Below are 20,107 nucleotides of genomic sequence, written 5' to 3'. Positions count from 1 at the left end.
TTATTTGGCTGAATTCAGCACATAGTTTCCCTGCATGTGTGAAACAGACCAGTCTGTGAGGGTACCTCACACTCACTCACACACACACACACACACACACACACACACGGTTACCTGTACACACATACATGCACACACACACACACACACACACACACACACACACACACGCACACACACACACACACACACACACACCACACACACACATACACACACACTTCTTGGTGAACAATACTAATGTATTTACATTTTTTAATTTCATAATTTTCCTGTCTGCTGAGTTTGTAGCAGATTGATAATCAAATTCTTGCTTTTACACACACTGAATTTTCCACTGAAAACCTCCACCATCGCCTTGATGATAGGCCGATCCATTGGCCTGATTAAAACTACTGCCTCCTGGACACCTCAGATCTGAGTGACCTGATTTCACCGTTGGTCGGTTGCCCTGTCGAAAATCTAGATTAAAACAGCAGAGGGCGCCACAAAATCAGCTTTTCTCTCGTGTAGTAACGTATGCAAGCCACAGAAAATGGAACTGTACAAAGAATTTGACCATTTAAAGTTTCACATCTATTTTCATATTTCACGAATGTATCATTTATTTATCGTTGGGTTATACGTTTATATATTCCAACATTACACACAGTTAATCGGAATGATCAAATTCTCGTCCTGCAGCAAGCTACTCCTTATTTGTATGTCTGTCATTGATGAAATATATGATGTATATGAAAAATATATCTGAAACATATTTCGATCGTCTTTAAGAAAACGCAGGCAATGGAGAACACTCCTCTGCTCTCCCCTCCTCTCCTTCCTCCTCCCTTTAAGTGTCCTATCCCTTTAAGCGCGTCTGTATCCGTCGGCTGGCTGACGGTGTGTTGTGTACTTGAGCTCTGCTTTCCCTGTCAATATAACACCCAGACGTTTAAATGCTATGCTATGGAAAACGTGTGATCATGGATAAAAATCGAATGGTCATATCGCTATTTCTCCTTCTGGGCCTTTTTAAAGCATGCGATGGTGAGTACATTGAAGGCGATCTTCTGTGAGACTGGTGTTTTGTTCTCGTTATATTTATTTATTTAATCACAGAGCTAACGCTGAATTTTGGCATTTCCTACAACAACATGGCGCTCGGATTTAGATGGTAGCTACCAAGCAAGCCACTTTCTTCACTTTTTTGTGTAACCAATTTCGCTGTCGAGTGGACATGTCCTGATGCTATGTTTCAGGAATTGTTTTGAAAATGCTTTGATTTCGTTCATGCTGCTTCCTCACCGAAATGGTTTCCCATTCTTTTACTTTGACAGAGATAGACAGAGAGACAGAGATAGCTAGCTAGCGTGCTAAATAGCCCCCATGTAAGCTACTTATGATTATTGTTAGCTGGCTAGCTAGATTGGTGTTTGTGTTGGTGTTTAGCATGATTTAGTGTAAGGTAGCTAGCCAGCCATCCTTGTGTGGTCTGATTTTGTCTGATGAATGAAGCATGATAACGTTACATGATTAACGTTAACGTAACTTAGTGTGAGGATTTATTACAATTCGGACCCCCTTTTCAACTTATTGGCAACGTTTATCTACTAAACTTGTTTGCTAACTGTACTTTGAGGTCGTGATATGCATGTTGGAGGATTCCGTGCTTTGTTCCTGTCTTTCGGCCCAGGCCGTCTTAATCTTCCGCTGATTGAGTTGGCAACTTGCAGCTAACACAGTCTGATTATTGAAGTCTTATGCAACCGGATTTTTTTCCCCCCAGAGGCATTTTAAATACTCAAGCACAACTACACTGGCAGTGATATTGATCTGACATCAACTTAGGCGCCTGGACAGATGATGAGGACGACAGGGCAGCAGTTCATATTTAAATCTGATAACGTTGTTTGTACGTGTTGATGTGCGGAATTTAATTAATTTAGTTGATAATAGTTGATTCAGAGTCTTTGTAGAGGCATCTTCTGTCACTGGTCCATTCATTGCGATACTCTCCACCTCGGTCTTTTCCGACTACACCGATCTGGTCAAATTTGGGCTTTTGATGCATTGGTCAGGTTTTTTTTTGTTTGCTTGTTGTTGTTTTTTTTCTCTTACACGACTTCATTTTATGTTTCTCCTTAATAATGTACCACTGTAGATTATCCTCGTGCATAGAAGAAAAAGTTTGCTGTCTGTCCTTTTGCTTATGAGACAGCCGTTTTGGAATCTCTGGCCCACTGGGAACATTGTAGATTATTGAGTGTCTATATGGGAGGGGGCACTGAGTTGAAATCTGGGTCTTTTGTAGGGGAAAAGAGGGCATGGCGTCAGCCGGGGGCATTTGGGGGCAGAATCAGACTGTCCCCCCTCCTCATCTATCTCCTATTGGCACAATCTGAATATAAAGGTGGTCAATAGCTTTCTAGTCCAACATAGAGACTGCCTCAGCTTTACAGTCTCTCTCTCTCCCGGGATTGGCAGCCTGAGGGAGGTCCGATTCAAAATGAAAAGAGTGATGGAGATCATAGGAAGTGAGAATAAGAGGCATGGTGTAGAAAGTGTGAGACAGTGAAAAGAACGACAGACTGGTACATATGAAAACATTTCCTCCCACACAGCTCAGATGCACTACTCCTCCGCTGTCAAACCTGCTCCCTATCTCTGTTCTCTATCTCTCTCTCTCTGCTCCCTCTTTCTGTCTTGCTGTTGTGTGTGTATGAGTACAAAATCCTTCTTTCCATGTGTCTGTGTGTGAGAGGCTCTCAAAACATCCAGTAAAACACATAACAGGTCATTTGTTGCTGCTTCATTCTCAGCAGATGTGTGAACTTTAAATAGTGCTTACTGAGCAAAGGGGGAGCAACATTGCAGTCTCTTTGTGTGTGTGTAAACTCAGTCCCGTGAGATGCACAGACACAGGTGGAGTTTTCTGGCTTATTTAAAGATTCATCCACAACTTAACCATTCAAAGTCCATTCTCTCTCTCTTTCTCTCTCTCTCTCTCTCTCTTTCTCTCTTACTCTCTCTCTCTCTCTCACTCTTACTCTCTCTCACTCTCACTCACTCACACACACTTCCAATTTGACTTCTCTCTGCTGTTCCCAACAGGTAGACTCATAGCAAGTCTGCAAGTGAGTCAATTATGTGTTCTTGTCAAATGTGTCTCTTAAGATGTTTGGAGGTCTTTGTTTCCTAAACTGTGTAATGTTCCACCTTGGTTAGAAAGTCACTTGTGGCGTTGAACAAATCCTCTCCTTGCCTGAATGCAATAGGAGTGACCTCTACACTGTGTCTAAGGACTGAGCGAGGATCAGCTCTGCCAGCATTAAGCATATGTCTCACTGCTTTTAAAACTGATCCTACCTCAGCAGTAAGGTCATTCTATAAGCCTTACAGGAGCCAAAGAGAAGCCCAGGCTTTGTGTTAGTGTTCTTATTTTGCCATGTGTGTTTCACTTTACTCTTTCATACACAAAACAAAAATCCACACACACAGAATGCCACACATCAATGAGAAACTCTGCCCCTGAGCAACTGGAACCTCATTAAAGTCAGTGCAGCACAGAATGACTGAATTGGTCGGTTTGTCTTGATTTCTCCAGGCCTTAGCAGGGGTTGGAAGGAATAACACTGTTGATATTGTCTTCAGCCTCACTTTTCTTCTGACTAGAGCTGGGTCTCTTACTCCACTCTTCTACCTCAGTGTCATATGTTTTGTTTAAAACATGTAAACATAACTGCCACCCTGACTCTCTTAGATGATTGAATTTTGTATTTTTGGAGATGTAGAGGAATATGAATGCCCTGGAGCCAGTCTCAACTGCATTTTCAATATAGCCCTGTGCAACAAGCTCTAATATGGTTAACAGAGGGCCTGCTGATCGGATTTGAAAAATCACAGATATAATTGAGTGTTTGTTAATGCAACCCTATGTGTACAGGTGACAATTTATGTGAAGATATTGGTTATGTGTAAACCTCTATGTTTTGGTATCACAAAACCGGCATATTGTAGAAACTGCATACTGGTAGTTCCTTCATCTGAAGCCCTCTATCGAGTATCAGCTAATGAGTGTGTCTTTGTTACTGATTGCAATGTTGCCAGAGCTGGTTGTGTTTCAGTCTGCACGTCCGCCTCTGGGCTTTGTTCTCTCTGTATGTCATCCTTACATCAAATTACCCCATTACTCCAGACAGGCCTGAGGGCCTTGCTGATCCACTCTCTGTGTGTGTGTGTGTGTGTGTGTGTGTGTGTGTGTGTGTGTGTGTGCGCGCATGACTGGGTGTGTGTGTGTGTGTGTGTCTGTGACTGTGTGTGTGTATGTGTGTGTGTGTGTCCGTGACTGTGTGTGTGTGTGTGTGTGTGTGTGTGTGTGTGTGTGTGACGTGTATGTGTGTTTGTGGCAGTATGATGTGGTGAAGATCCTGTCTGTGTTCAGGACTCTGTGAATTTTAAATGGAGAAACTGTAGAGTTATTATGTGTTGTGTGGATGTGCTTTCATACCTTAAACTAACGGTAGCAGAAGCAGAGGGGCAGGGAGTGGTAAACAGTATCTAGGGGAATGGCTCTGTCCTGGCATTGACTGTATACGGGTTTCAGATATGTGCTCTTGTCAGATAGATTAAAATGTATGATTATTAAAATATCATTAGTCACTGACAAAAATGTGCTCATTTGAATGTATTCTTTTTTTGAATACTCCTTTAGAATGTTGTTTAATCTTGTGTGTTTACATCGTGGCAAGTTAAAAAAAAAAAAATTATTTGGTAATTGTGTGATAGCTGTGCTAAAGTGTAGTCTTGTTAGTTAAATGAAGTTCTGCAACCGTTACCATGGTAATGGGCTCCTGTACTTTTGTTATGGTTCAAAGAGTTGGTTGATTATTGCATACAGGCTTAGATTTCTGTACCATATCATCAATGAATGTTTTAATTATGTCGTGATTTCTCCCCGGGCCTTTTCATTAGAGATAATGTGCGATAACAGGTGCAAAGCCACTTAGGAATAAAAATGAATGTTTATTATAATCCCCTTCACGGACTTAATGAGGTAGTTTTTTTTTTTTTACCTCTTTTTGGCTGTCCGTCAAGCAATACTGAGTAGAGGAATACATGCTTCCGCCAACAAGCTTTTTTTCTTGTTGTTTGACTGTTTTTATACAGCACTCTATCAGCCAATGCCTCTTTTGTTAAAAAATGCAGTGGAATGATCTTTGGATGCGAAATTTGGCACGTGCTGCCAGTCAGCTTCAGATCTGTGACACACAACTTTAGATCTGCCGGTGAAACGCTTGGCATCTGACAGCAGGGGTCTGCAAGGGGTCTGGACCGCAGTCACATGCATTTGGCTACCGCCAGACATTCTACTGTCAGTAAGAACTGGCTGTAGAACCCAGCCAAGAATCGCACAATTGAGAGCACGGTCTCAAATCTGAACGGGATTCAGATGACCACATGCCAGGAAAAGTGCAAAGCAGTGCTGGACAAGCGTCACTCTTGATTTCGGGTACTGTTAGAATGGCAAGAGTAGAATGAGGTTTAGGTGCTGTTAGAATCAATAGTTGAATGTGTGGTGGTATATCATTTAACAGTTTATTATTTGTGCAGGTTTGTTACTAAAGTTAAACGCCAAAGTGGCATTTAACATTAATAACAGTGGAGACTAAAATGAAAGTGAAGAGGAAGGGAGTGACATCTCCTGTGTGTGCGCCCACAGTCATTAAAAACTGAAATGGTCACCGTGCGGAAAAGTGCATGATCTATAGTCTTATCAGTCGTAAAGCACGGAGACTTGTTGGTGTTGGCTGAATGGACTGCACTCGATTATCCGTAGCATATCCAAAGCTACTTATGAAATAGTCTGGACCATCCTTATTGAATAAGCAGTGGACCACCTGCTTTTAGTCTGGTAAATAAGACTCGCCTCTTTACCGCTCCAAGACCCCTTGTCTTAAATGATGGATGACCCACGAGATAATTTCCTAATGTCCCGAGCGGCTGTGGTTTCTCGTGCTGTGCTGTTTTATGACTCTTCACTACGCTCTCGTTTATGTCAAATCAAGCTAATGACACGATTTGTTCTCCTTATGATAATGTGGTATATTCTCCATGCTGTCAACGGGTGAGGACTGGGGGCACGAGAAGAGCCTGCCTATAAAACTGCATTTAATGACAGGGAGAGCTTAACGATCAGCAGTAGAGTCTTGCGTCAAAAAAAGAAACAAAAAATTTGTGATTCACAACGGTTTAATATTTGGTTTTGCCTCAGTAGAGGGTAGCCTACTTAAGCCTGAATAATGACATTGTATAGACAATGGCTAACAGAAACAATAAACATGCAGCTTCTCCCAGGATTCTTTTAACATTTTAATGGACATCTAAAGGCAGTCATGTCACATGGCCAAAAGTTGTATTTTTTGGGTGGTCTCCATATAGCTCCTGCAAATGCTGCAGGCTTTTTCAGCTATGGCCTTTCGTATTTCCTAAGTTAATACGCATTTCATCTCGGATAAGGGGCTATGAAGCTTTGTGTGTTAATTTGGCAAAGGTGGATTTAGGCAACGGGCGGATTGAGGCATGGGCGACATGGGCAGCCGCCCAGGGAAGAAGGGTCTGAGTGCAGAGCCACAGAGCCACAGTTTCAGGCCAGTGGCCGATCATCTAACCCTAACCCCAACCCTTACCCTAACCATGAGAGATTCAAGTGTCAATGCGTGCGCTGAATGCCACTGGCCTGAAACTGCTGTCATGAAAGTGCTGTTAGGCGTAAACCTGTGGCTCTGCAGACAGAAACTACTGGCCCAGGGCAGCATCTTGCCAGGCGCCGGCACAAAAAAATTTGGAATGGTGACATTCACGCAATTGGTTTTCTGTCGCCTGTTTGCATGTCACGTCAATCATATCATGTCACCGTGTGGGTCAATTAACCTTTTCAGAGTGGGTTCCCTGATTTTAGTTGGTGAGCTAGGTAGGCTACTGCCTGGGAAGGTCTCCCACTCAGAAGTATGAAATGGGGAGGGGGGCAGGGTTCGGTTGACCTCAAAAGGTATGTAATGTGATAATGTTTAAGAGGAAGGGCGAAGTGTACACTGGCTGTGCAATGTATTGTGTTGATTTGGGAAATCGGAATGACCAACAGACTACTTGATTGTAAAGCACAATTTCTTTGTAATTCCGTCAAAAATAGGCTACCCTAGATGCTGACAATACATTCCTGTTCCGCTGGTGCTTTGAAGGCTCCAGCTCTCCAGCTCAGGTGTCTGTGTTTTGACAGTTTTGATTGCATCAAATTAGAAGTTGCAGTGTAGCATACGCTATGACATCCTGGTAACTCCCTCATGCAGTTAGGACTGCGGAATCTCTTACCATCTTCCGCAGGAAACTGAAAACCCACCTCTTTAGAACCCACCTGTCCCCCACTGCCTAACCTCCCTTTCCTAAAAAACAAACAAACAAAAAAAAACCCTTGTCTTGTATCTGTGTTTGTCAAAGTATTCCAGGGGCGCAATACGAAGGAGTAAATTGATGCTCAATCTTATTGTGATCTCTGCTCATGAGGTATTAGGAATCCGACTGATGCACTGATTGTAAGTCGCTTTAGCTAAAAGCGTCAGCCAAAAAACAAAATTGTAAATTGTAACACCACTGCCTATAGGCTTTCCGTTTCTGTCTCAAACTGCCAGAAAATGGTGCATTTAGCTGCCAGAATTAAGAAAATTTGAATGGGGGGTTCACCCAGGGCGCCATACAAGCTAGAACCGCCACTGCCAGGGACCTGCTTCTATGACATCTAGTGACTGTATTTATTAGCAGTTTAGTCAGGAGCTGTGACGCTGGTCTTTCCACTCAGTCTCTCAGAAATCAACCTGTGTTTGACAGCTTTTTGTTCTGCCGCTTTCAGTCTGACTGTAAACGACTCGTGTTCCGGAAAGTTGAATCATTTCCTACGTTTCTCCCACTTTAAACTTTGTGTCCAAATGAACTGATTCAACTTTCTGGGATTCCCTTACCTGGATTACTGAGCCTGCATCAAGACTCATGTGTTACTGCGATTTTGTAATGGTGGATCTTTATAGCGAAGACAATAATCTTACTCATAGTGTGGGTGAAATTCTCAGCCTGGGCCAAATGAGACTGAGTCCCAACGCCACACGATACCTGTTCTGAGACAAAACAATAGGAGTCTAACAATGAGTCAGATGCAGTGTAAGTTTATTGTATAGTTCAAAATGCATACAACAAACTGAGTCAGGTCCCGGGGAGTGACTGACGCCTTCTCACAAAGCACCGGTTTTTATACACGTTTTCTCAAAAAAAAGATACACATTACTTTGTCTCTTTGTCTGTGGGGCACCTCTGCCAGCCCATCTTCACAGATTCCTCTCATCGCTGGTTTATGTCACCTTATTATTGTTTAGTTCCTTTAGGTTTACCATACGTCGTCACCAATATTTACTGCCCTGCTAAGTGGTGGAGTAAGATATATCACAAACCTGGAATATTTCACCTTCTCCATATATTATGACTGACCACAACACTCTGGCAGAGGCGCCGTTCTTTTCCCATATATTATGACTGACCACAACACTCTGGCAGAGGCACCGACCTTATCTCACATGCTGTCCCCTAAAGGGCCACACAGGTCTCTTCTTTCTGAACAAAGAGAACTTGATGTTTCTTGCAATACAAAGGATTGTATAGATATAGCTGTTAATATAAATGATTACATTGATTCACTCCTATAATAATGAATACATAATTGTTACATTGTTTATCATGGTTACTACAGTGGTTATCTTAAAGGAGAGTAATTTTTCTCCAACAATAGGATCTTTTCATAATTAAGCAAAAACCAGTAATTGTTGCTCATGACATCACATACTTTACCTGAAAACTCCCAGTAATGGTTGTTAGCCTGCATGTCGAGCAGAAAGCTACTAAATATACGTTTTTTTTCCTTTTTTTTTTTTTTTTGTTAACATGCTCCTACACATCTCTCTTTTTAAAAAAAAACAATAATAATATTCTGTTGTGTTTCCAGACAGTTATTGTTCTTAATTTCTTATCATGTTTGCTGAATTTATAGCCTGGTGCCAAGTTTCTCCAGATACTATTCATCAGACAGTAATGATCAGGATATAGAATGGCACTGTGTAGTTGGACAGTTCTGATAAACAGGGCCTTGTTTAAGTGCAGTCCTATGACACTTTAGATTGATTACCAGCACACAGTGGGTCTTATCTGTTCCACTCCCCCGTCTCTGTGTAGCCCTGCGATGTAACTGCACTATGGCCCAGTGTGAGAAGACAGGGTACCAGTGTGTGACGGATGGAGCGTGTATGGCCTCCACATCCATCATCGAGGGGCAGGAGCAACATGTGCGTATCTGCATTCCCAGAGACAAACTGATGCCCCCTGGGCAGCCTTTCTTCTGCCTGAGCGCTGAGGGACTGCTCAACACACACTGCTGCTACACCGACTACTGCAACAGCATTGACCTCAAAGTGCCCTCAGGTCAGCCCCTGTTCACTAACACACAGAACATAACACCGCAAACTCAACAAACACTGCTGCTACACTTTCTGCTGCAACAGCATTGAACTCAAAGTACCCTCTGGTTAGTCCTTGTTCGCTTACACACACACACACACACATATATACACTACACTGCAAATGCCTAATACTCAACACACACTGCTGCTACACTGATTACTGCAACAGCATTGACTTCAAAGTACCCTCAGGTCAGCCCTTTTGCACTAACACTCATACCACACTTCAAACGTCCATTACTCAACACACACTGCTGCAGTCCAAGGGTACTGCATAAGTGCTCACCCACAGAGCCTGCACACCATATGGAGTGTTTCAGCAGCACTAAATTCACAGAGTTCATGTGAATCAAATAAAGACAGTGACCCACGGTGCGTGAAGGCACTGAGGCTACAGAGGAAACTGCAGGGATGGTTATTGATAGCTTTTCCAGATGATCCAGTCCCTGACTGTACAGGCCCGACGGCACAAGAACTCTGAATGCTCTCTGACCCCTGCATCCTTCTCAGACAATATGTTTCATGCCTCTAATAACAATCTCTATCTCTGTTTATATCTCTACCTGTCTGTGTCTGTCTCTCTGTCTCTCCTTCAGTGACGGTACCGCCGGGGGGTCTGATGGCAGGCTGGGGACCAGTAGAGCTGGCTGCAGTGGTAGCAGGCCCAGTGTTTGTTCTCTGTGTGTTAGTGCTCCTGGGACTGGTCCTCTTCCAGCACCACCAGAGAGCCTATGGCCACCGCCAGCGCCTCCAGGTGGAGGACCCCAGTACTGAACACCTGTACCTGGCCAAGGATAAGACCCTTCAGGACCTAATCTACGACCTGTCCACCTCTGGCTCGGGCTCTGGTCTGCTCCCACTTCTATGTCTCCCACTGTCATCCACAGCTATCACCCAGAAACAGGCCCAGTGTTTGGTTTTCCCTACTCGTTTCCCTATAGAGCTTAAATCATAAACATTAACTTTTGTGTTAACAAATCTTGTACAACTATAGAACAATATTATGTTTCACAGCTAAATTTTCTGTTTACCATTAAGCGTATGCTATTGAACCTTTGGTAAATTGAACTGTTTTGGTAAATTTTACCATTATTTTGATAGCTTGTATTCAAAACACGAATGATATTGGAGGTGTTTGTTTGTTGGGTCATGTTCCCATATATGTGATTGTTCGCACAGATACCATGGAGAATTGACTAAGGATTATTTGACAGTGACATAAATCGCTCTCAATAAAGAATAAAGGGGGCAGGGCTTAAGATTTCTCCTGTGCTGTATCTCACTTGAGTTCATTTACCTCATACCCTCCATTGGAGTCGACTAACACATTAAGTTTTGTCATTTTCATATTAAGGATAAACAGTTGTTGATTCTTCAATATTGTACAACCTTTAATCTCTCTCTCTCACACTCTCTCTCTCTCTCTCTCTCTCTGTAGGCCTGCCTCTCTTTGTCCAGAGGACAGTGGCTCGTACCATTGTGCTGCAGGAGATCATTGGTAAGGGGCGTTTTGGGGAGGTGTGGAGAGGGAGGTGGAGGGGAGGGGACGTAGCTGTGAAGATTTTCTCGTCACGTGAAGAGCGCTCCTGGTTCCGTGAGGCCGAGATCTACCAAACCATCATGCTTCGCCACGAGAACATTCTGGGTTTTATTGCCGCCGACAACAAGGGTAAACACTCAGTGTCTGATCCACTTACTGTGACCACCTTCTAATGCTCAGAACACGAGCCAAAATACTGACAGTTTTAGCTAATAAAAAATACATATACATTAGATCAGTGAGGCTTCTTTCTTTCTTTCTTTCTTTCTTTCTTTCCATGCCTCTCTTTCCTTACCTGTATATTTCTTTCTCTGCATTTGTTCTCTCCCTCACAGATAACGGCACGTGGACTCAGCTATGGCTAGTGTCTGATTACCACGAGCATGGCTCTCTGTTTGACTATCTGAACAGATACTCCGTCACCATTGAGGGCATGATAAAGTTGGCACTATCAGCTGCTAGTGGCCTGGCACACCTTCACATGGAGATACTTGGCACCCAGGGTCAGTGAGTGTTAGAGCCCGACTGATACAGGATTTTTAAGACCCATATCAATTTTGATATTTGAGGATTTAAAAAAACGATAAGGATATATCGGCCGATATTCTTTTTTTTTTTTTTTTTTTTTTTTTTCCCATTAAACTGATAATGACCTAGAGTAAGTGCTGCTGTTGAATGCATCTAATTCTACATGACTGTCTGCAACAAGGACCTGCGACTTTGGGATTTCATGCTACACATTTGAAAGAGAAGCTAGATAACTTTGTTTGGCTACCAAGCCATGTTAGACACTTGTTCATCTCACGTTTATTTACGTGTCCCCTCTGGTTTAATCGTTTCCAATGCACCAATTGATATATTTACCCTTGCTTCACTTAGGCAGAATAAGATGAACGCTATAGTTTAACCGTGCATCAGTGTTAACTTTAGCAGGTGATTTTGATTTAGCCTTAGTTTTAGTCTTTTGACTGAAATACATATTTGTTTTGTCATATTTTAGTCATTTGATCATTATTAGTTTTAGTCAATGAAAACCAGACAAGTTTTAGTCAAATTTTAGTCAAATGTATTTGTCACATTTTCGTCAATTTGCATTTTTTTTATGAAATCATAACAGTGATTTAATCAAGCGCACAGATACTCTTAGGTATGCACAGTTAACGTTACCAAGTCAAGTGAACAAGAAAACATAGCCGCCTGCTTCTAGCTAACAAGTCAAGCCTTTAAGTTGATTTTGATAAAAGTCTAACTTTTTTATCATATTTCTTGGTGCCGCGTCTTCGAATGGCTCTTGAGGTTTGAGGCATTTTCCCCATCGATTTTTGCACCCACATTGTCTGCAGTGCATTTTATTTTCAGTTTTACTTTAGCTAAAATGTGTCACAAATCTGTTCTTTTTCTTCTTAAGACAGTAGGCATATGAGTTGCCAACAGCGTTGCCAGATGGGAAATGTTAAAGTGTGGTACCAGAGGCTTAAAATTATCGTATTTTGAGGGAAATTATTGTACTCAAGTCATAACCAAGAGATGTGTAATTTCAGAAAACACTTATTTACTGAGAGGAAGGACATTTGACACCACCTACAGCCCACATTGCTTGAAGACAAACTTTGCCTCTATGTATTGGTTTGGTTGTATTGGAATGTATTGGTCTGGTTCCAGTTGAGGAAAAAACTAATAGAAGCTGCTGGTCTCAAATGGTCTGAATTGGTTGAACTGGTCTCAGATGGTCTGTATTGGTTTTAGCTGGAGACAGCTGGGTTACTGAGTCCACAATGGTGTGTGATATGTTACACTTGGTATTTAAATGGATTAAACTAATTTCAATTAGTGGATCCTGGAATTATAGTGAATACATCACTGCATTTAATTTATGTTGTAACAGTTCACTTCCACCAAGCCCAGAACACACACACACATCTTTGTATACTGTATTCTATACATTCACCTTGAAAATAACAATTTAACAAAGAATACTGAAATACAGGCAACAAGTACATGTGTAACAAAGATTTTTATTGTCATCGTAAATGTACAATAAGATTCAGAGTGCAGTACCAAGCTATGTAGAAGGAATTAAAATATAACTAGAAAATGTAAATATAAAGAAAATATAGAAACATAAAAATATCAACACAAAATTATTCTTAAGTGGCAATGCCTCAGGAAATGTTTTGTTTTGTTTGATTTAATAGGCAGTACGCTGGAGGATAGAAATGTCTAAACATTTACACGGCAGTGTCAAATTCTAGGCTACTTAATAGGTTAACTAATCATACAACATTCGCTAGTAATGGTCATAAGTACAATACAGGATTTCACTTTTAAAATTATACTTTGTCGTTCTTAATGGCGGTGACCTCCAATCCAGCACTGCCTTTCCTGGTGGGTGACGCTGTTTCTGTCCTTATTTCGGGGAGGGGGCCCTCTTGTTCTCCAGGCTGTCGTAGCGAGTTCTCTTCAGCTGCATTATATAAAATCCGTGACTATGTGCTCACTAAACGCATTAACAGCAGCAGGCATACTCCAGTATAAAGCCGTATCCACAAACAGCTGTTATCTGGCAAGTTATTAACAAAAAACGAACGGTAGAAAGCGTGTGCTACATTGAATACAGTCTAAGTGGGAGATACAAAGGGGACACACAGGAACTGATTCGGTAATGTTATCATCTGTCTTTAACTATCAGTATAACTCTACTAGCATACAAGCCCACAGAGTGAGTACTTGTTTTTATCATATGTAAAAGCTAAAGTAAGTTAAAGCTAAGTTAAACACTTAATGCTCCCAGTGAGTAGCTTACCAGTAGCAGAAATTGGCCTTGGTAATAGGCTCCATCATCCAAACATGGGAACAACAACCCGATAATTATCTTCCAAGTACCTTAGCAGAGCAAACTTTTTTTTTTACTGTGAACTAAGGCTAACTTTTGACAGTAACTGTAAAGCTGTGTTTTAACCGAATGCAAAGCGAAATTCGCGGGTTTTGATTGCTTGCCTTTGCGCGACGTTACAGCAAGGATTTTTGATTACATCAATCAGATTACTCAAGTAGGGCTAGAAGCCACGCCCCCTTCCTAGGTATCTCTTCAGTCAAGACGGAGGACAAGCTGATCGTGTAATGAAAATGCTTGCTCTGATATAATTGTTTCAGTAAATAGTGATCATGTCCAAATAAACTGTGTGTGCACTTCTTAGGTCAGTTTATCGCCGGCAAAATATAATTAATAAAAATTGACCAATAGGAAGGCAGAAAACTTTCTTTAAGCAATATACAACTTTAAAAATTAGTGTTTTTAAAAGAAACACTAACAGTTAAAACGTTTTACAAATGACTTGACATTTTCAAAAAGCATTGTATTCTCTTTAGTGCACTTTGTACGTTGTTAATTGATGAATCAAGCAATTCATTTCATTATATTTCATTATTTTTTAGTGCATTCTGAATTTACAGCACTTTCTCACCAAGTGCCAAGGTATTGGGTTTGTTAGACCAGTTGAGACCAATTGTTTCCAGTTGAAATAAATAGCAGACAACACCAGTTACATCCTATTGGTTTCAACTGGGTGGAACTGGTGAAGCAGCCACTGCCCATAGCTCTACTGATGTAAATGGTTTTTAAATGGTTTCAACTGGTATTCTTAACTGGGCAGACCATTAGAATCTGAAAACCCAGTTGGAACCAGTTGAAACCAGTACAGACCATTTGAGACCAGTTCATTCCAATAGACTAGCTACTTAATTTTCAACTGGAATTTCCACTAGGGATATCTAGTGCAAACGCTCTTCATATGAGGGGGTGCTCATTTGACATGCTCATTTAACTTGTAATATTATAACCATAACTGCATTGTACTGGGTAAATATAGTCTGGAGTCAGTATAAAAGTTACTGCAGTCAGTATAAAATACCCAATACTTCTGATTTGTAAAGAAGATTTGATTAATGGTTAAGTTAAGGACATTCATGCTCGTGAGTTCATCATCACAACAAGAATGATTGGCTGCAAAGAGTGTGAGAGGAGATGCGTAAGCACAGACATAATCCATAATTTACTATCCTGATTGTGTCGGGAAATAAATTAAAATGAGATAGCCCTAGACTGATTACAACTACTAATGCTAAGTGTTACAAAATAATCAAATTATCATACATTATGGGGCTTTTGGCATTATTGATCGTACATCATGATGCCCTCTGCAGAGGGCAGAATTATCGTACAAATTCGATAATAATTGTACATCTGGCTAGTTAGTTGGGTTAGTTAAAATGTTTAACGTTCGATTTCCAGAGGGAGGATATAATTGCTTGTCCATTGGTCTGTCTGTAACATTATCGTTTTGTTAATATTCCTCAACGAAAATGGTAATATATTTCGTCACAGTTTTTATTTTCAAAGGTGCATTTTTAGTTAGTTATTGTCTCGTTTTCGTTGTGGAAAAAAAGTTCGTTGATAAACATTTTTCGTCGCCGGAATTAACACTGCCGCACATTAACGTAATTACTGTACGCTCACACTGAGAGCGGCGAAAGCGTCAAAGTGACCGGAAGTCATTCATTTTCTATGAGAGACAGCGTCTTTAAGCGGCGAAGAGCGTCGCAGCGAAGGGCGTCGCGGCCAGGGTGGTTTGAGCGTCAAAATACAGTTGAAGTTCGGTTAACTTTATGGTAATGAGATATGACGCGGTTTGGCGGCAACCAATAGGAATTTGGAAGTGCTTCGCTCTAGAGAATTTTAGAGAACACAACAGTATAAACTATTGTTCCCACAAAACTTTTGGTCCTAAGCAAAATGGAGGAGAAACTGATTATATCTGTGGCGGGTTTCCCCATGTTGTACTGTAATGTGGGTTATGCACAAACGTTAGTGTTAATTAAAGACCAAGGCTAGTAAATGTGTCCTATAAACTCCATGCTGGAATTTGACCTAGCCTAGCATTAACACAAAAGACACACAACAAAAAAGGCTTTTAATTAGTGTTTTTCGTTAGTTTATTTTGTTACGAAATATGTAATTAGCATTGTTAATTTATTTCTGTCATCGATCGATTTCTCACCTTCACATTTAAAATATCTCATAAGGTTAACTTATAGCCTACTGGTGGTCAGCACAAAGATGCTGCTCGACCTGTTTGTTTGCTTTGTGGCCCCTTTAAAAAACATTTGCATAACCAAGCTTTCCGAAGGAACTTGTGTCCGCCTATTTCATCAACGCCAGATCGTCCACAGTGTTCAACAGCGTTGCTGGCAGGGAGGTTTGAGCGACTTTTGACGCTGTCGCCGCTCTCAGTGTGAACGTACAGTTAGCAATCTCCCACTGATAAACATGGAATTAGCTAGTGGGTAACCTCATTTAGCAATGGACAGCGTTATAAGCTGCTGTAAGCGATGCTACCAGAAAAGTTTTAGAACGGACGAGGGAGAAATTATAGGACCATTGTTTATTTACTTGCTAGAACTGCCGCACTGTGTAATAAATAAACCTACAATCAAGTTTGTTGACAGCTTGGTTACTCAAACACGCAAACATTAATGTAATTTTGATGTTCGACAGACGGTAAAGGCTTTCACATTACTGCAGCAAAACCAGGCATGGCTTACACGAATGTTGTCAAACTTATCTGGGCTAGAGGAGAAGTGATCGGGGATGTTTATTATTATTTGAGTAATGTATTTCACGTGACAATTATCAACTTACCATGAACACAGATGATCTCCATCGTGGGCTACTCTACTCGTCTCTGCTTTGGTCAGCCGATTGCTGTCATTTGTTATGTTCGCATGTGTGTTGCCAACACTGGAGTTGCAGTGTGCCCTCTAGAGGACAAACTACACAACGACAACATTCATAACATGTTCCGTTTCTCCATTTTTTTTTAATTGTCATTTATCAGCCTTTACAAATGCCTATACGGATTTATCGGCAAATAGCTCATATCGGTCTAATATCAGCACGCGGTTATATTGGTCGGGCTCTAGTAAATATGTAAAATATGTAAATCTCCATGATATTAACTCATCCAACACAACAGTAGTGAACACACACACCAGACGCAGGAGCAGTGGGCAGCATTCCTTGCGTTCGGGGAGCAATGGGGTTTAAGTGCCTTGCTCCAGGGCACACAGCTATGGATGTTGGTCCTGGGAGTCGAACTGGCAACCCTCCGGTCACAAGCCACGACCACGGCTGCCATTTTTTTGCCTTTTGGTTTGTTTGTTTGGCAAAATATAGTGAGAGTGTGTGTGTGACGTTGTGAGTGTGTGTGTTTATGAGTGCGCACACGTGTGTGTGTGTATGTTTCTTTTTAGCGCTGTACTCCACAGGCTCTCAGTGTCTGAATATGAACTGAAAACTGAGAGGCTCTTGTGGTTTCTGTGCAGGTAAACCAGGTATTGCTCACCGTGACCTTAAGTCCAAGAACATTCTGGTGAAGAAGAACCTTACGTGTGCCATTGCTGACCTCGGACTAGCTGTTCGCCACGAGTCTGCCACTGACACAATCGACATTGCCCCAAACCAGCGTGTGGGCACTAAGAGGTAAACGGAAAGTTACACACACACACACACACACAACCTCACAAGCTCTGATCATCACATCATTCAGTCACAGCTTTAACCTGTCAAGCACACAGACTCTGTATAATCAATAGATGTGTGTCCACTTCATGTTGCCCATGCTAACCTCTGAGTAATGTGTTAATACATGACTTTTGTATACGTGAACAGAAGAGAGCCCTTCTTACCTGTGTGTGTGTGTGTATGTGTGTGTGTTCAGGTACATGGCCCCAGAGGTGCTGGATGAGAGTATTAACATGCGACATTTTGACTCCTTTAAATGTGCGGATATCTATGCTCTGGGCTTGGTGTACTGGGAAATTGCCCGCCGTTGCAATGCTGGAGGTAAGGGTGATGGAGAGAAAGAGAGAGAGAAAGTAAAAAAAACAGGGACAAGAAAATATCTTCCTTTGCTCTACAGTGTTTGGTAAAAAATAAAGCAGCATGTTTCAGGCATATTCCCAAACATTTTTGACCTTTGACCTCTGTGGATACACAACATAGGGATCCATGAGGAATACCAACTTCCCTACTATGACCTGGTGCCCTCTGATCCATCGATAGAAGAAATGCGGAAGGTCGTCTGTGACCAGAGGTTACGACCCAACATACCTAACTGGTGGCAGAGCTACGAGGTCAGAGCACCGTCACGACCTTCTGCACAGCCAACACACACGTTTATCCCCTATCCCACTCCTGCTGTAGCTTTCTCTGTCATCCATATCACTTATCTGGACACTGCTTTGTCCATTAGTCTCCTACAGGTACAAGTGTCCCGTAAGAGCAGAAAATGGTGTCAAAATGAATCCTTGTGTTTTTCTCTCGCCCTCCCCTCCTCTTCTCCAGGCTTTGCGTGTGATGGGGAAGATCATGAGAGAATGCTGGTACGCCAATGGTGCAGCTAGACTGACAGCACTGCGCATCAAAAAGACCCTGTCTCAACTCAGCGTGGACGAGGACGTCAAAATCTGACTTGGATGGACTTGCTGAAGGAAGACATAAATGCTTTAAAGAAAGACAGAACCGTATACAAACAAACCTTACTTAACTTCTCCAAACTCTCCTGCCAGTTTTTGAAAAAAGCCACCGCCACAGAATTGTGACATGGCCTACCTCACCCTCACAGCCAAAACTACTGATTACTACAATGCCCACAACCCCACTCCAAACCTCATCTTTGTCCAGGGAAAAAAAATAAGCTGAACTCAGTCCCTTCCCCGAGTTCTCCTCTTTCCTATAACCCCCTCCCGAGCCTTTAAAAAACAAAACAAAACAAAAAAAAGCCACAGGCTGCAAATTGATTTGATACTACTGCCCCCTGCGTGTGACGCACATTCCTCTCCAGGGCAACAACGTTTTGCCTCACTGTAACATGTTTATTTTCAGCTGTTCATTTTGTTTTTGTTTTTGTTTTTTTACACAGCTTAAATCAGCCCACTCCAAAGACTCATCAGACTTCACCCAGTATACCTAGTATGATACTGTGTACACATGGTTCACCCAGTATATTACCATGTACACATGTTTTAAGCATCAGTGTTGCGTTGAAGGTGAGCTGGAAAACAACACACGCTCCCCCCTCTACCCAGTTCTCCTGAGGGTGTTGTCTGCCTGTGGCAGAAATGACTCGGTTAAGCCAGTTCAGTCGCAGGCACCAAGCTCATGGTTGCAGCTTTTAGCTCTCCATAAAATCAGGAAGCAACTAACATCTGCTTTAATGCCGGGATTAGCACATAGCAGATAAACCAGACAAAACAGGAATAACTCACCAAACATCTCCAGTTGCTAAGGCAAAAACCTAAAATGGAGACAGGGCCACGTCCTGGCCAGTGGCTAAAATGCTTGGGTCTCAGCATATAGCATGAGAAGTGACCATATGAAAGTGGCCATTTTGGGTAACACACCTATAAACACATAAGACTTTCAATAAGTTCGACGGATCATCTGTTTTGATCAGTTTACGTCAGCTACAGTTTCTACTGCAACCACATTGAATTGTTTAGAAAACTAGTCTAGTTGCACGCATGACATCTGGTGTTTTGTGAGCATGAAATGGGTAATAGCCATCTCCACATTCATACACATGTACACTACTGAGCGGTACTTTATCTATTTATTGCTACTTTTAGATTCTCCATTTTATTCTTTGAAATCAGGACTCTCCAGTTCTCCATGGGTAAGCAAAGCTAATGTATATAGAATTTATTTTTTAAAAAAAAAGTTTTAAAAAATGTATATATTTTGATTTTAGTTCCTTTTGATACTAAGCTAAGGGTTATGGTGTCTGATGGAGATCTTTTCGAGAAGTTTGAAATTGAATTGCAGTGACAATTGGGCGGAACCAAAGGTCCCGCTAATCACACAATGAAGTGCGTTTGACCTAATCTGATCGGTCTCACACCCGTAGCCTAGCTATGTGGTTGGTGGTTGGAAATCAGCTGAGTCAGGTCAGGAAGGGGTCTCTCAGCGTTGTAT

The 20,107-nt window shown here is 41.7% G+C and overlaps 1 protein-coding gene across 1 annotated transcript; it reads left to right on the top strand.

The window, feature by feature from the left end:
- Window positions 1-912: 912 nt before the first annotated feature.
- On the top strand, window positions 913-19,684 carry LOC115813962 (activin receptor type-1B-like). The gene is made up of 9 exons (XM_030776660.1): window positions 913-1,029; window positions 9,253-9,498; window positions 10,133-10,384; window positions 10,975-11,205; window positions 11,412-11,579; window positions 17,458-17,614; window positions 17,853-17,977; window positions 18,137-18,267; window positions 18,479-19,684. Exons 1-9 carry the CDS (start codon window positions 939-941, stop codon window positions 18,602-18,604), a joined length of 1,527 nt encoding a protein of 508 aa, XP_030632520.1. The 5' UTR covers window positions 913-938; the 3' UTR covers window positions 18,605-19,684.
- The last annotated feature ends 423 nt before the right edge of the window (window positions 19,685-20,107 follow it).

This window comes from Chanos chanos, chromosome 6 (assembly GCF_902362185.1).
Source record: "Chanos chanos chromosome 6, fChaCha1.1, whole genome shotgun sequence".
Lineage (NCBI taxonomy): Eukaryota > Metazoa > Chordata > Actinopteri > Gonorynchiformes > Chanidae > Chanos > Chanos chanos.
This window is presented reverse-complemented; position numbering and strand designations above follow the sequence as displayed.

Excerpts from the sequence above, each read along its gene's own strand:
- LOC115813962 (XM_030776660.1), top strand. The coding sequence starts at position 939 with ATGCTATGCTATGGAAAACGTGTGATCATGGATAAAAATCGAATGGTC. Across the intron at positions 10,385-10,974 it reads CACCTCTGGCTCGGGCTCTG|GCCTGCCTCTCTTTGTCCAG; the intron begins GTCTGCTCCCAC and ends CTCTCTCTGTAG. Across the intron at positions 11,206-11,411 it reads TATTGCCGCCGACAACAAGG|ATAACGGCACGTGGACTCAG; the intron begins GTAAACACTCAG and ends TCTCCCTCACAG.